The sequence below is a fragment of the Arvicanthis niloticus genome, chromosome 2 (assembly GCF_011762505.2).
Source record: "Arvicanthis niloticus isolate mArvNil1 chromosome 2, mArvNil1.pat.X, whole genome shotgun sequence".
NCBI classification, from domain to species: domain Eukaryota; kingdom Metazoa; phylum Chordata; class Mammalia; order Rodentia; family Muridae; genus Arvicanthis; species Arvicanthis niloticus.
The window spans coordinates 63,195,471-63,210,047 of NC_047659.1; the positions used below are offsets into that span (position 1 = coordinate 63,195,471).

Genomic DNA, 14,577 nt, shown 5'->3' on the forward strand with positions numbered 1-14,577 from the left:
ATGAGGTACCATCTATACAACAGATATTACATAGAATAGAGTTTATTTAGGGGCATGGGAAGGAGAGTTGAGAAAGGAGCAGAGACAGAGAAAGACACACACATATACACAGAGAGAAAGAGAGAGAGAAGGAGGAAGAGGAGGAGGAGGAGGAGGAGGAGGAGGAGGAGGAGGAGGAGAGGAGAAGGAGGAGGAGGAGAGAAGAGGAGAGGAGGAAGGAGAGAGGAAAGGAAAGGAGAGGAGAGGAGGGGAGGAGAGGAGAGGGGAGGGGAGGGGAGAGGAGAGGAGAGGAGATGCGAGAAGAGGAGAGGCCAGTCAGGAACATGTTTGGGGAAGGAGGAAGAAGGAGAAAGGGGTCAGAGAGTCAGACACACACACACACACACACACACACACAGAGGGAGAGACAGAGAGAGAGAGAGAGAGAGAGAGAGAGAGAGAGAGAGAGAGAGAGAGAGAGCCAAATAGCCTCCTTTTATAGCAATTCAGGCCTACTGTGTGTTGCTAGGTAACTGTTGGGCAGAGCCTAGAAAGAGTGCTAACACAGGTGACTCTATCCTGTGTCAAGTTGACATAAAAGTAGCCAAGAGAGTTGTATAATGAAGGCTCATCTCCCCCCCCCCCACCCACACACACACACAAAGTCTATTTTAGCTAAGATTTGCTAAGATGGACTATCCTGTACCTCACTGGTACAAATTGGCATAATTATGTTCAAATTGTATTTTGAGAGAAAAGTTTCATTTTAACAGGAAGGGTGATGTGTAGGAGGAGCTAAGGTAGGAGGAGTACTGAGAGGAAGAAAAGGAGTAAGAAGAGGAGAAGAAGAAAGAGAGGAGAAGCTAGGTGAAGAAAGAGAGAAAGACGGGGGGAGACAGGGAGGCAGAGGTTCAAGTATCTCCACCAGTCAAAGATAGTTGTTATATCTAGGTTGGTCAGTGGGTTACACCTCTGATTGAACAATTCCAAACTTATAAAGCCTATGATTAACATTATTTTTAAAAAAATGTATAAATGCAAAAAGGAAAAGGGGGCATGGGATAGGGGTTTCCTAAGGGGGGTGGGGGGGAATGGGGAAAGGGGATGCCATCTGAAGTGTAAATAAAATATCTAATAATAAAAAAAATAATAATAATAAAAAAACTTTATCACTAGAGAAATATCACTTGATCCAAGAATAAAGCAGATATGTATGGTTTTAGCAGTTAAAAAAAAAAAAGAAAAAGAAATACCATAACCAATTCTAAACAAATATCATGATCAATATTAGACAAAACCAACATAAAAAATAAAGTTAAAAACTAAAGCAAAAAATGCTTTTAATTTTTATTAAAAATTTTCTCATACAACAGATTTGATCATATTTTTCCCTCTTTCAACTCTTCCCAGATCCTAAGCATCTTGTTACTCACCTAACTTCATGTTAGGTGACACACACAAAAAAAGCAAAATGAAATGAACCAAAGAAAGATATTGAAAGGAATTTCATTATTCTTAGCAATTTTGGAAATGCAAAGCAAACTAACTCTTTTGATTTTATCTTAATCCAGTCAGAATGTCAAAGACCAACAAACCAACTGAAAAGGAATGCTGCCTTAGGGATAAAAATCACACTGTTGCTGTGACTGAAAACAAGTGCAACCAGTATGAAAATCAGTTTGGGGAACTCACAAACCTAAATCTATACTATGATCTCAGATATTGGCTCAGCCATGTTCACTGCTCTATTAAAAATAAATAGGAAATAGATACAACATAAAAGTCCGAGTGGATAATTATATTGTGGTACATATACACTATGGAATACTATTCAGCTACAAAGGAAAATGAAATCAAGAACTTTGCAGGTAATTAGATAAACTATAGACTCTCACAAAGACAAAAATGATTGGAGACTTATAGCTTCAACTCTTCAGCTTTGAATATGATCCTGGAATACATTGAGAAAAAAGAAAGTCAAAAAGGAAACAATGGTCTTGTGGTAGTGGGACAATAACAAGCAGAATAGCAGGGTACAAATGAATTGATAGGGAAATGAGCAATAGTGATTCAAATTAGGGATAGAAGAGGAAATAAATACAAATTAAGGATGGAGAGAGATAAACATAAGGATGGCTGAAAAACTCACAATGGATTATGCAAATTAATCCACTAATATAAGATCTTTATCTCTTAAGCTAATTCATAGAAACAGGTGCACTACTTAACCAAGAGGAACCCCTCTGGGAAAGGAAAGATACTAAGAAGATGCACCTGCTATAATAAAGAAAGATGAATAACACAGGAATTGAGTTTGAAGGTATCCTAGCATATCTGAAGTATCATTACAAATATGTTTTCATGAGATCCACACGCATTGTTTATATACTGTTTTCTAAACAATTTGTAATTCTTAGTACATACACCTTTCAGTGGAAATTAAGACAATCTCAGAGCCATTTTATATCTTGGCTCTGACATATAAATTAAGGAGAAACCATCACAATATTTGCATTTAGTACTGATTACATTTTAAGGTGGTTTCATTTGTTCATGGTAGAACATTTGACTTCTTGATTTCTTGACAAATAAGAGGTGTATACCAGCTGGAGATTCCCATGTCTAATAAAATTCAATTGGCCTTTTAGAGCTTTTGGTTAAAGAGGGAAAGATATATAACATTGAATTACCTTAGTTAAGATTTACATGGAAACCCTAGTATAAGAAAGTATAAAGTGCTGGGTAGTGAAGTACACTCCTTTAATCCTAGTACTTGGAGGCAGAGGCAGCATGTCTATGTGAGTTCAAGGGCAGCCTTACTACATTGTGAGTTTCAGGACTTCTAAGGCTATGCAAAAACCTTGTCTCAAAAATTAAAATAAAATAAAATTATAAAGTGACTTAAAATATATACATTTACTTATTCATATCTGCTTATAATTATTGACTGCAATTTTCCTGTAAGTACACAAATTTAAGAGTAACACAATAGAAGGAGAATTAGTCCTTTATGAATCTATGATACATTACATAATCGAAAAAGTCAGTCCAAACACATACACACATACGCATGCAACACTAAATAAACTCAACAATTTTTATTTACAAATATATTTTGTAGGCACATCCTTTCCCACTTAGGTCAGGCAAGGCAGCCCAGCTAGAAGAACAAACCCCACATGCAGGCAACAGCTTTTGGGATACCTCCCTTTAACCCACTTTCAGAACCTATATGAAGGCCAAGCTCTATATCTGAACATAAGTGTGGAAGTGAGGGGAGTAGGTCCAGCCTGTATATGTTTGTTGGTTGGTGGTTCACTCTCTGAGAGCTTCAAAGGTCCAGGTTAGTTGACTCTGCTGCTCTTCCTGTGGAAATCCTGTGGAGTTCCTATCCCCTTCTGTCCACAATTTTTCCTCCTATTCTTCCATAAGAGTCTCCAAGCTCCATTTGCTATTTGGCTACAGGTCTCTGCATCCGTCTGAGTCAGCTGCTGGGCAGAGGACCTCAGAGGACAGGCATGGTATGTACTCACTTATAAGTGGCTACTAGATGTAAAATACAGGATCCAGCAACACTTATACTTCAGGCTTTAAATATGCTTCTCTGCACTTTTAGATTCTGTGGTCTCCAAATCATATAGAGACCAACTTGCTCTTTGAACATTTTTATTTTTGTTTTTCTTATTTCAAATACTAATTTATTTAGTCAGCCAATATTACCCTAATCAATAGTTTAAGAAATCACTGGATTTTTGCAAGAATAAAATTATACTGGCTTTAGTTTTTATATGTTAATGTTAATTAATCAATTCATAGTGAACATGTGATCTGAGAAACAGTTTTGCCACTCCTAATGTAAATGTGTCCTATAGAAAATGATGTTATCTTTTTGAAATAATAACCAATTAAAAAAATTATGCCAGTAAATAGTGCCCAATTGAATTCTTAGATTAGTTTAGAAATATAATTATTGATTCTTTGTTTTTATGTCTCTGCGTGTGTTTTGTGAACCTGTGTGAATAGTGTATGCATGTGTGTTCACATGATATGTGGATGCTTTATGTGCCATTTCACATGCAGGAAGACACAGAACTCACCACATTGATTTATTTCTTGTTGCCTTATTTTCATAAGACAAGGTCTCCAACGAACCTTGACAACCCTGGGTTTGGGAAGAGTCATTGGAAATACCTGTCTTCACCAGTATTGCATTGAAACAGTGCTACCATGACTGATTTTTGCCATGGTGCTGTGAATCCGAAATATGGCTTATATTAGCACTACAAATGCTCTTATCCACTGGTCTATCTCCAAAGTATTGTAAATGTAATATTTTAATAGTCACCAGAAACCACTATCAATCGCTTCCACATTTTCCTGATAGCATTCTTCATTTCCTTATTCCTGAAAGTGTACACCATAGGATTCAGAAGTGGTGTTATGATCGTGGCAAATACAAGAGCATTTTTTTCAGAAGAGAAGGCAGTAGGTCGAGCATATATTAATATGCATGACACAAAAAACAAAAGCACAACTGTAATGTGGGATCCACAGGTGGAGAGAGCTTTACGTCTCCCTTCAGAGTTGTGGGCTCTCAGAGAGAACAAGATGACACCATAGGAGACAAGCAAAATAGAGAAAATTATGATGCAGATAGATCCACTGTTGGCAAACACCAAAATGACAAATATGTGTGTATCAGTGCAGGCAAGCTTCAGTAATGGGAACAAGTCACACATGTAATGATCAATGATATTTGGTCCACAAAAGGGCAGCTGCAAAGTGAAGATAATTTGTATGATAGAATGTAAGAAGCCTCCTGCCCAGGACAGTATCACCAAAATGCCACAGAGCCTCCTGGTCATGATGGAGGAGTAGTGAAGTGGCTTGCAAATGGCCACATAGCGGTCATAGGCCATGGCAGACAGGACAATCACCTCCATCCCAGTGAAGAAGTGGACAGCAAACAGTTGTGTCATGCAACATTCAAAAGAAATGGTCTTCTTCTCATAAAAGAAGTCTATAATCATCTTGGGGGTGACAGTAGAAGAAGTGCATGCATCCAAGAAGGAAAGGAATATCAAGAAGAAGTACATGGGGGAGCCTAGTAATGCAGGGCTGTAGATGATGGTCATCACAATTATCATGTTTCCCCCAATAGTTGCAAGATAGATCAACAAAAATACAATAAACAACATTTTCTCAACTTTTGAGTTCTGCGAAAGCCCCAGGAGAATGAACTCAGTGACACAGCTGTGGTTTAGCATGATTCATAGGAAGAAGGTGAAGTGGAATCTGTTCATGTAAATCTGAAATTATGAGAAAAGTATGTTATTCAAGTTTATATAATTACCATGTAAAAGTTGGTCCTTTTTATTATTTTTCAATTTAAATATTATAACATTTTAAAACATATAGTTGTATAACATATAATCTTGAAGCTGATACAAATTATTGAATATTTTAAATAGCCAAACTTAAAATATTGGAAACAAAGACATCTACTTGGGTAAGAGGAAACCAAAAGTCTGTATTTGATTGGTCAGCTTTTATCAGTCTTTATAGGCTTCCTGAAAAAGAATATTAAAATTCATTCTAAATTGTTCTACATGTAAATGATGACCAGAATTTAAGTCTTCATTAACTAAAAAGAACATTGCCTTATCTACTGAAACAAGAGGCAAGAGGTACCTTAGGTCACACTTCAAAATCATTGATTTCTATTAAATGTATATATAACAATGTGAATTTTATTTGAATTTCCATTGAATTTTTCTGTTCTTCATAAAAGAAAAAATCTGCACAAAACTCTATATTATCCACACAATGCATATGCTAAAATCATGAAAATTTCTCTCAATTCATTATTGTATAACATAATAGGAATTTGGTGAGACCCTGTTTTCATGATGGACAAGTGAAATGCTACTAAAGAAAACAAACAAAAAAACCAACCAAACAAAAAAGCAATTGTTTCAGACATAAAGTCTTAATCTTAGTCAAGATGGCTTTCTATATTTTATTTCTACAAAAGTCAACATCAAAACTATTATAATCAAACAAAAGAAGCTTGACTTGGGACTTTAGAGGTATTGGCTGTGGCATCCATGATCTCACCACTCAATCAACAGGGTGAAGATTGAGCTTTTTATTTTCCTTTGTAAGAACTTATGGGAAGAGATTTTTTTTTAGTCCCCTTTTCTCTATAAAGTTTAAAGCACCTTTTTCTTTTGTCCTTATGCAAATAAGATACCCTGATAAAGGCAACAAAGTCAATGATGAAATATCAGAAACCCATGGACCAGTCAGCTACAAAGAAAAATTTTGACAACACAAAGTTGAAAAAGAGAAACTTCTTCTCACATATAAGAATCTTCTGACTGACTTGCCAAGATACAAGCTTTAAAATTTATAAGAATTCACAATAAAACTATAACACTTTACCTGCTCATCCCTAGTAATTATATGGTCAAATTTGAAAATGTCAAAATGTCACTCATGGTAGCATTCATTTTCAATTCTAGGTGTAATTAATTTAAAAGAAAATTCTACTGTTTACCCACAGAATATGCATCCACAAATATTTGCAAATATTCCAGCTTTCAGATTCATTTTTTTAGGCAATCATAATCAAAAATGTGTCAGTACTTTTTCCTGTAAAATATTTTTATGAGTGAATATATATATGCATATATGTGTGTATATATATATATATGTATATATATTCTTCTTTATGTATGTCTATTTATAAAGATATATGTATTCATCTTTATAAATGCCTACAGTTACAAATGTATATGTATAAAAGAATAAGGTGTTCTGAGAAGAAAATGAGATGCTTCAATGACTTACATCTAAAACAAGTAGATATTATTTCACATGTTTATAAATCTGTAATCTAATAGTTCATTTATTCCACAACAGTCATTTGCATGATGACCTAAAATCAATTCCTCACTAGCACATATAATATTACCTTCAGCCACTAACATACTATAGCCAAGGAAACAAACCCTATAAAGTCACTGGTCAGACGGTAACCATTTATAATAAATTTAGATGATCACTAGTTACTTAGCTAGTTGTCATTCAGAGATAAAGCAGAATGGACAAAAACTTTAGAAAAAAGACAACAAGGTATGATGTTCTTAAATGAAATGTCAGAATGAAACTCAACATTTTACACAAGGAAAATGCAAAGGGAAAATTAAAACTACCCTACAATCTTGAGACATGAGATCTAAACAAGTTCTGTGCTCAGTATCTTCTCATGCTCTTTAAAATTAATGATGCAACATAGTCTTATATGAGACTTTATATAGGAAGAAAACAACTGACAAGTTCTAAAGAAAATATAGCTCTATGTTAATTTTAACTTTAAGTGAAATTAGCTTCATTGTTCTAATTTTAATTAAGATTTTCAGTGCTTGTTTGTTGCAAACAAAATGACACCATCACCTGTCTGGTGAAGCAAGTTTCAAAACTCATGTTAACACATCCAATATGGAAAGTAAGTATAATGAAATCATAGTTTATGATCACAAGGTTTAAGTTACCATTTAAAAGGTAGTTGACCTGAACACAAGGTGTAAAATAGATTTAATCTTATAATACAAAAGGTGTTAAAGCTGAAAATTAAGCTAAATATAAATAAAATGTTTGGTTAAGTCTTGGGGGGCCATGCATATTTCATATTCCTGACAAGAGTATTCAGATAAAGCAGAGCAGTTGAACTAAGTGAAATTGTGTGAGTTATATCCTGTAACCTTATATACTCTCATGTGGTAGGCTAAAATTAGACAAAATAAAATGTTAGGTAGAAAGAGAAACAGCACACATTCTGCTACTAAACAAGCAGGAGACAGGCTGTCTGTGGAATAGCCATGTGCTGTTTACTAATCTAACAAACTTCATGGAGGTAGGTCTATGAAAGACAAATCAGTAGATCCCGTTTTTCTGCAATGGGCAGGAAGTAGAGGAAGGGTGACAAGATCTGATATAGTCTAGGCAGGGACTCAAACACACCACTTAGCCTAGGATGACTTCAACTTTCAGGTCTTCTTTCCTCTATCTCTAGATACTGGGATTGCAAGTTTGTGTCACCACACCAAACCACATCCATGCTTCTTTTTTTTCTTTTTTTCCCAACACATTCTGCAAACTATCAATCAAAAACATTTGAATATAGAATGTTGAATACTTAAACAGGGTCTGTATACGTCTGTTTATAAAAATGGAATTAACAAAAAAGAAAAAAAAATCCATTTAAAAAAATCACATTTTAGACGCTGGAGAGATGGCTCAGTGAACACTTCTTGTTCTTTCAAGAGACATGATGTTTATTTCTAGAAGCCCTCTGTAACTCCAGAGTCAGGGGTTCAATTTCTTCCTCTAGCTGTTGTGGACTCCTGAAAAACAAGTGATATATATCAAACAAACGTTACACAAATACCTATAAACAAAAATGAAAACAAATCACACTTTAAAAATTATATACCAATTTTTTACATCCACTTAAATAATAATTTTGGAAATAAATCAGCAAACAAATTAAGAGGCATAAACTTGTTTATATATCTATTTTTTGTGTGTTAGAAATCCGGGCCATAAATCATATTCTAAAATAAAATGAGAAGAAAAAGTTTACATTAGAATGCAATACAGTTTCAAAAATATTGAAAACAGAAAAATATCTAAACTATTCAAGACTAGTCAAGCCACCTTGTAAGTCTAGTATAAGCTAAAAAAAATATAAAACTGTAGGCAATATATTTAATAAAGCATTAATAGTATAAAAACTTTAAGCCTTGTAATAGTAAATTAAGTGAAAAACCAGGAAAATTACATATCCACAATTGAATATTTAAGTATATCTAATATTATAAAAGAGAATATAAATGGTACTTTATCAATCACATGGATTTTGTTATTATGAAGCAAATACTTAAAATTATACATTAAAATTAAAAATTATCAAATCTATTTTCCTGTAAATCCTATGAAGGGCCCTGAGGCTTGCAGAGTTTTCACTAGCAAGCATGAAAACAGCAGGCTAACAACACAGCACCGAGCAGTATTTTCTCCTTATAAAAATTAATACTTAAGTTTGATATTAAAGTAAAATTATGCCATTTACCCTTCCCACTTTCTTTCCTCTGTACTCTCCCATATAACCATCTTTTTCTCTTTCAAATTCATGGCTTTTCTTTATGTTAATTGTTGTTATATGCATATATGTGTATGCATATATATATATGTATATATATATATATATATATATATATATATATATATTCCTAAATATAACCTGCTCTATATGTAGAATGTTACTGGTGTTTTTACAATATTATAATCTTTTCACAGATATTATTATCATAAATTCAACCTTTTTATAATTTACTCACTGACTTCATTTTCATATTCTGATACAGGAACCAACTCATTTTCTCTATATTTCTCCCCAAATATTCCATTTCTGTTTTATCTTTAACAAGTATGCACTGTATGCTTTTAGGTTTTATCTCAGGGTCCTGCATATACATACAACATACATACATACATACATACATACATACATACATACCTGTAGTCACTGAGCCATGTTGTGGAGTAGTGGTGCACTTGAGTAGTGTGCCTCCCTGTGTCCTGATGGCCACATTGCTCATTATCTCCTTCCCATTATTTTAGCAACAGAAGTTTTGATTGCATTAATAGAGTTTAAAATAGTAGAATGTCTTTGTTAACTCCAAAGCGATTAAAACACTCAGAACTATCAGAGAAATTAGTAGAAATGTTAACCTTTTAAAGTAGTTGTTTTTAAATAGATTTCAAATGAAAAAAAACAATTATTATCACCAATTATTATCAATCATAAATTTAAAACTTACTTGAATTGTATTTAATGCTAAATTTTCACAAGTACAACATTATTTTTCACCTAAGATTATTATCTAGTAATAAAAACATCCTTTCAGCCAATCTGTGGAAAACATATTCTCTTCACATTAGTAACCATCTGTCGCTGCCACTTTCCCCAAATGCCTCAGCTTTGCTTGTATTACTGCTAATAGTGTGTAGGAAACAACTTTTAATGTCCTGTCTCACTGCCTTGCTAATGGATTTTGGAAACTTCTTTTTTGGTGTCTTTGTGATTGTGTTAATTTTAAGAAGGACAAAATCATAGCCATGAGCACTGAGGCAGTTCAGATGTTCAACTAATTGAATTTTCTAAACAGTTCAGAGGCAGTCTCTGCCGCCTAGAGAAAATTAAGTGAACATAGTTAAACCAGCAGACTTCACTTTAACTTAATCAGTCTTCCTGATTTAATGTCCTCTGCATCATGCCTAGTGTCCAGTTATGGGAAGAAGACATTTTATATTCATTATCAGTAGCTATATAATATAGACAGCACACCAGCCAACTAGCCTCCAGTGTTATCACTATTTACACAGCTGCCAAATAAAACTTTCTAATCCATAACATCAGAACAGCAAGAACACTGGTGTTAGCCACCTTTACAAAGAACAAATAAACTGCTGGTGGAAAGATAATAGAAAATTAGCACTTGTGCCATTTCCTCTGTTATTTGCATGAAACTCCAAGATGAGATATATAAAGTGAGTTTAGTTTCATTAAACTTAAAGAAGCAGATGTTCTAGGGGGAAGAAGCAGATGTTCTAGAGGAAAGAAGAAAGGAAGGACGGAAAAATTTCCAATTAAACAACTGATGGGGTGGAGGAGTTACTGTGAAATTACTAGTTGGCAAGTGTGAATCTCTGAATACATCATTATAAGTTCTGACTACCCAGGATCATAATATCTACACTAATGATGGGTAATCAGAACACCAAGTGTATGAATCTCCATGCACACAGCTATGCACCGATATTCAATGTTTGTTTTAAACATAGTAGCCTGACAAACATTATCCACAAATAAATTACTCTGTTATAATTCAAAATAATCTCTGAAATTGTTGGAAAGTACCTTAAATAGATCATCATATATTGCTTCTGTGAAAAGTCTGAAAATATGCATCTTTTATTCTTTGTGGAGTATCCCATTCAGTGGTGGCCACATTTCTGCTTGTATCCAACTCCAGTCCACATCTGAGAGGGAGAACAGTGATTCTGGATATTGATGCAAAGCATGTTAGCATTGCCACTCTGGTCCAGCTATCAGCATGGTCTCAGGATGCAAGAAAAACAAGGAAGCCATAGCTCCCTCCTCTATTGCCACTGGAGTTTATAGAGATGTCCCTGAGATGTCACCAGCCTGAGAGACTGATTCTTATACTCCTGGGATTTTAAGATTTCTTTCTGCATGACTTTATAACACATTTGTACTTTTATACTTGCTTGAGTATTTAGAACATTTTTTATTACTGTAGTGAGAAACATTTTAATTTTATAAAATGAAGTTATTTCTATTTTTCTGAAATGTTTAATTCTGTCACTAGAGAGACTTTTATATATTTGTCTTTCATACTCAATATTTTTTTTTAAAAAATAAGACTTTTATGTGCCCATTGATGCTATATTTTTGACATATTTATCTGGTTCCTATCTGATAATAATTTTATATAACACTGTATTTAGAAACAGAACAGTGGTGTAAAAATGAATGGAATATGATGTTTCTCTCCTTAAGTTAGGCAAAATGCATGGGTACCAAGCAAACATAGTACCTAGCTACTTTAATAAGAAATCCTTATACTAATCCATGTATGAAATATGTATTCTTTGAAAAATAAAGTAGCAAAGACTATTTCTCAAAGAAAAACATTTTATGAATAATTATATTTAAAGGTGTATTCTAATTTTATTGTTGTTTAGTTACCCTAATCATCTTAACTTGTTTGTATATAGCATTTGAGAAAGGAAGAAGGCAAATCTTGCTATTTCCTTCCATAGGCCATATTAAACTTGAATACACAGCAATCTTTCCAACTTAGCTTTCCCAACACTGGGGTTAAAGGCTTGGGCCAAAATTATATGCTAAAAAAACAAACACAGATTTTCTCAAGGTTGAAGGACATACATCTTCACATATCTTCAAAATATGTGAAAGTATCTTGAAGACCATTTTAGCATAGGGGATTCAGTCTTGACATGGCTGCTTGATAGAAAACTTAAAGGTTGTCCTTTAGATTATTTTAGAGATGAAAAAAACAAATAATCTGCCAAATTGTAAGGTCCTTAAGCATTGATTCTGAATCTTTTGTGTCTATTTACACTTAATGTTAAAGAATAGAAATTATGAGAAAACTTGTGAATAATGGAATTCAGAAGCAACACCAGTTTGATAGTCTATGAATGTAACATGAATTGATTATTTTCCCTTAATGTAAATGCTATCTCTGTATTCCAACAGAATAATAACATGACATGAAGTACATCTTACAGTAGGTGATAACGTGTGATTTGTAATAGTCAGTACTCAGAGATTAGCAATTACAGTATCCTACTCAAAATACTTGCAAATTACTAACAAAGACTTAATACAATCACATTAACTTTTTTCTACTTTACTTATTTCCTTTTTTTTATTTTGGCTGAAGCTTTTTGAAAAGTTTAATTTAATTTAATTTTTCTTATTTTATTGGATATTTTCTTTATTTAAATTTCAAGTGTTATGCCCTTTCCAGGTCTCCCCTTCCGAAACCCTCTATCCAATCACCACTCCCCCTGCTTCTATGAAGGTGATCCCCATCTACCCACACCACCTACCTGCCCTCACATTCCCCTACAATAGGGAATCTAGCCTTCAGAGGACCAAGGGCCTCTCCCCCTATTGATGACCTATAATGCCATCCTCTGTTACATATGCGGCTAGAGCCATAGGTCACTCTATGTGTACTATCTGGTTGGTGGTTTAGTCCCTGGGAGCTCTGAGAGGCCTAGTTGGTTGATATTGTTGTTCTTCCTTTGGGCTTGCAAAACCCTTCAGCCCCTTCAGTCCTTTAACTCCTCCACTGGGGTCCCAGTGCTCAGTCCAAAGGTTGACTGTGAACATCCACCTCTGTATTTGTCAGACTCTGTCAGAGCCTCTCCAAAGACAGCTATATCAGGTTCCTATCAGCATGCACTTCTTGGAATCCACAATAGTGTCTGCCTTTGGTGACTATATATGTGATGGATACCCAGGTGGGACAGTCTCTGGATGGACTTTCCTTCAGTCTCTGCTCCATGCTTTGTCTTCATATTTTCTCCCTTGAATATTTTGTTTCCGCTTCTAAGAGGGACTGGAGCAACCACATTTTGGCCTTCTTTCTTGAGCTTCATGTGGTCTATGAATTGCATCTTGGGTATACTGAGCTTTTGGGTTAATATCCACTTATCAGTGAGTACATACCATGTATGTTCTTTTGTAATTCGGTTACCTCACTCAGAATACTTTCTAGTTCCATCCATTTGCCTAAAAATTTCATGAAGTCATTGTTTTTAATAGCTGAGTAATACTCCATTGTGTAAATTTACCCCAATTTCTGTATCTATTCCTCTGTTGAGGGACATCTGGATTCTTTCCAGCTTCTGGCTATTGTACATGAGGCTCCTATGAACATCGTGGAGCCTCTGTCCTTGTTATATATTGGAGCATCTTTTGAGTATATGCCTAAGAGTGGTATAGCTGGGTCCTCAGGTAATACTATGTGCAGTTTTCTGAGTAACTGCCAGACTGTTTTACAGAGTGGTTGTAACAGGTTGCAATGCCACCAGGAACAGAAGAGTGTTTCTCTTTCTCTACATCCTCACCAGCATTGCTGCCACCTGAGGTTTGATCTTAGCCATTCTGATTGGTGTGAGATGAAATCTCAGAGTTGTTTTGATTTGCATTTCCTGATAACTAAGGATGTTGAACATTTCTTTAGGTGCTTCTCAGATGTTCAGTATTCCTCAGTTGAAAATTCTTTGTTTAGCTCTGTACCCCATTTTCAAAAGGGTTACTTGATGATTCTCTGGAGTCTACTATCTTGAGTTCTTTGTATATATTGAATATTAGCTCTCTATCGGATGTTGGATTGGTAAAGGTCATTTCCAATCTGTTGGTTGAGGTTTTGTCCTATTGACAGTGTCCTTTGCCTTACAAAAGCTTTGCAATTTTATGAGGTCTCACTTGTCAATTCTTGATCTTAGAGCATAAGCCATTGGTGTTCTGTTCAGGAACTTTTCCCCTGTGCCCATGTGTTTGAGGCGCTTCTCCACTTTCTCTTCTATTAGTTTCATTATATCTGATTTTATGTTGAGGTCCTTGAGCCGTGTGGACTTGAGCTTAATACAAGGAGATAAGAATGAACTGATTTGCATTCTTCTACATGCTGACATTCAGTTGAACAAGCACCATTTGTTGAAAATGCTGTCTTTTTCCACTGGATGGTTTTAGCTCCTTTGTCAAAGATCAAGCGAGCATAGTTGTGTGGGTTCATTTCTGGGTCTTCATTTCTATTCTGTTGATCTACTTACCTGTCTCTGTATACTATACTATATAGATTTTGTCACTATTGCTCTGTAATGCAGCTTCAGGTTGGGGATGGTGATTATCCCAGAAGAGTTTTTATTGGTGAGAATAGTTGTTACCATCCTAAAGTTTTTGTTATT

General features: G+C 34.7%; 1 protein-coding gene across 1 annotated transcript; it reads right to left on the reverse strand.

Moving 5' to 3' along the window:
• Positions 1-1,346: 1,346 nt before the first annotated feature.
• Positions 1,347-11,187, reverse strand: LOC143441362 (olfactory receptor 4C15-like). Its single transcript, XM_076929105.1, has 4 exons — positions 10,967-11,187; positions 9,563-9,748; positions 8,258-8,387; positions 1,347-5,288 (listed from the first exon to the last, which is right to left on the reverse strand). Exon 4 carries the CDS (start codon positions 5,244-5,246, stop codon positions 4,314-4,316), a length of 933 nt encoding a protein of 310 aa, XP_076785220.1. The 5' UTR covers positions 5,247-5,288; positions 8,258-8,387; positions 9,563-9,748; positions 10,967-11,187; the 3' UTR covers positions 1,347-4,313.
• Positions 11,188-14,577: the final 3,390 nt, after the last annotated feature.

What these genes read in the sequence shown, in the direction of transcription:
- LOC143441362 (XM_076929105.1), bottom strand. Translation starts at nt 5,246, where the DNA reads ATGCTAAACCACAGCTGTGTCACTGAGTTCATTCTCCTGGGGCTTTCG.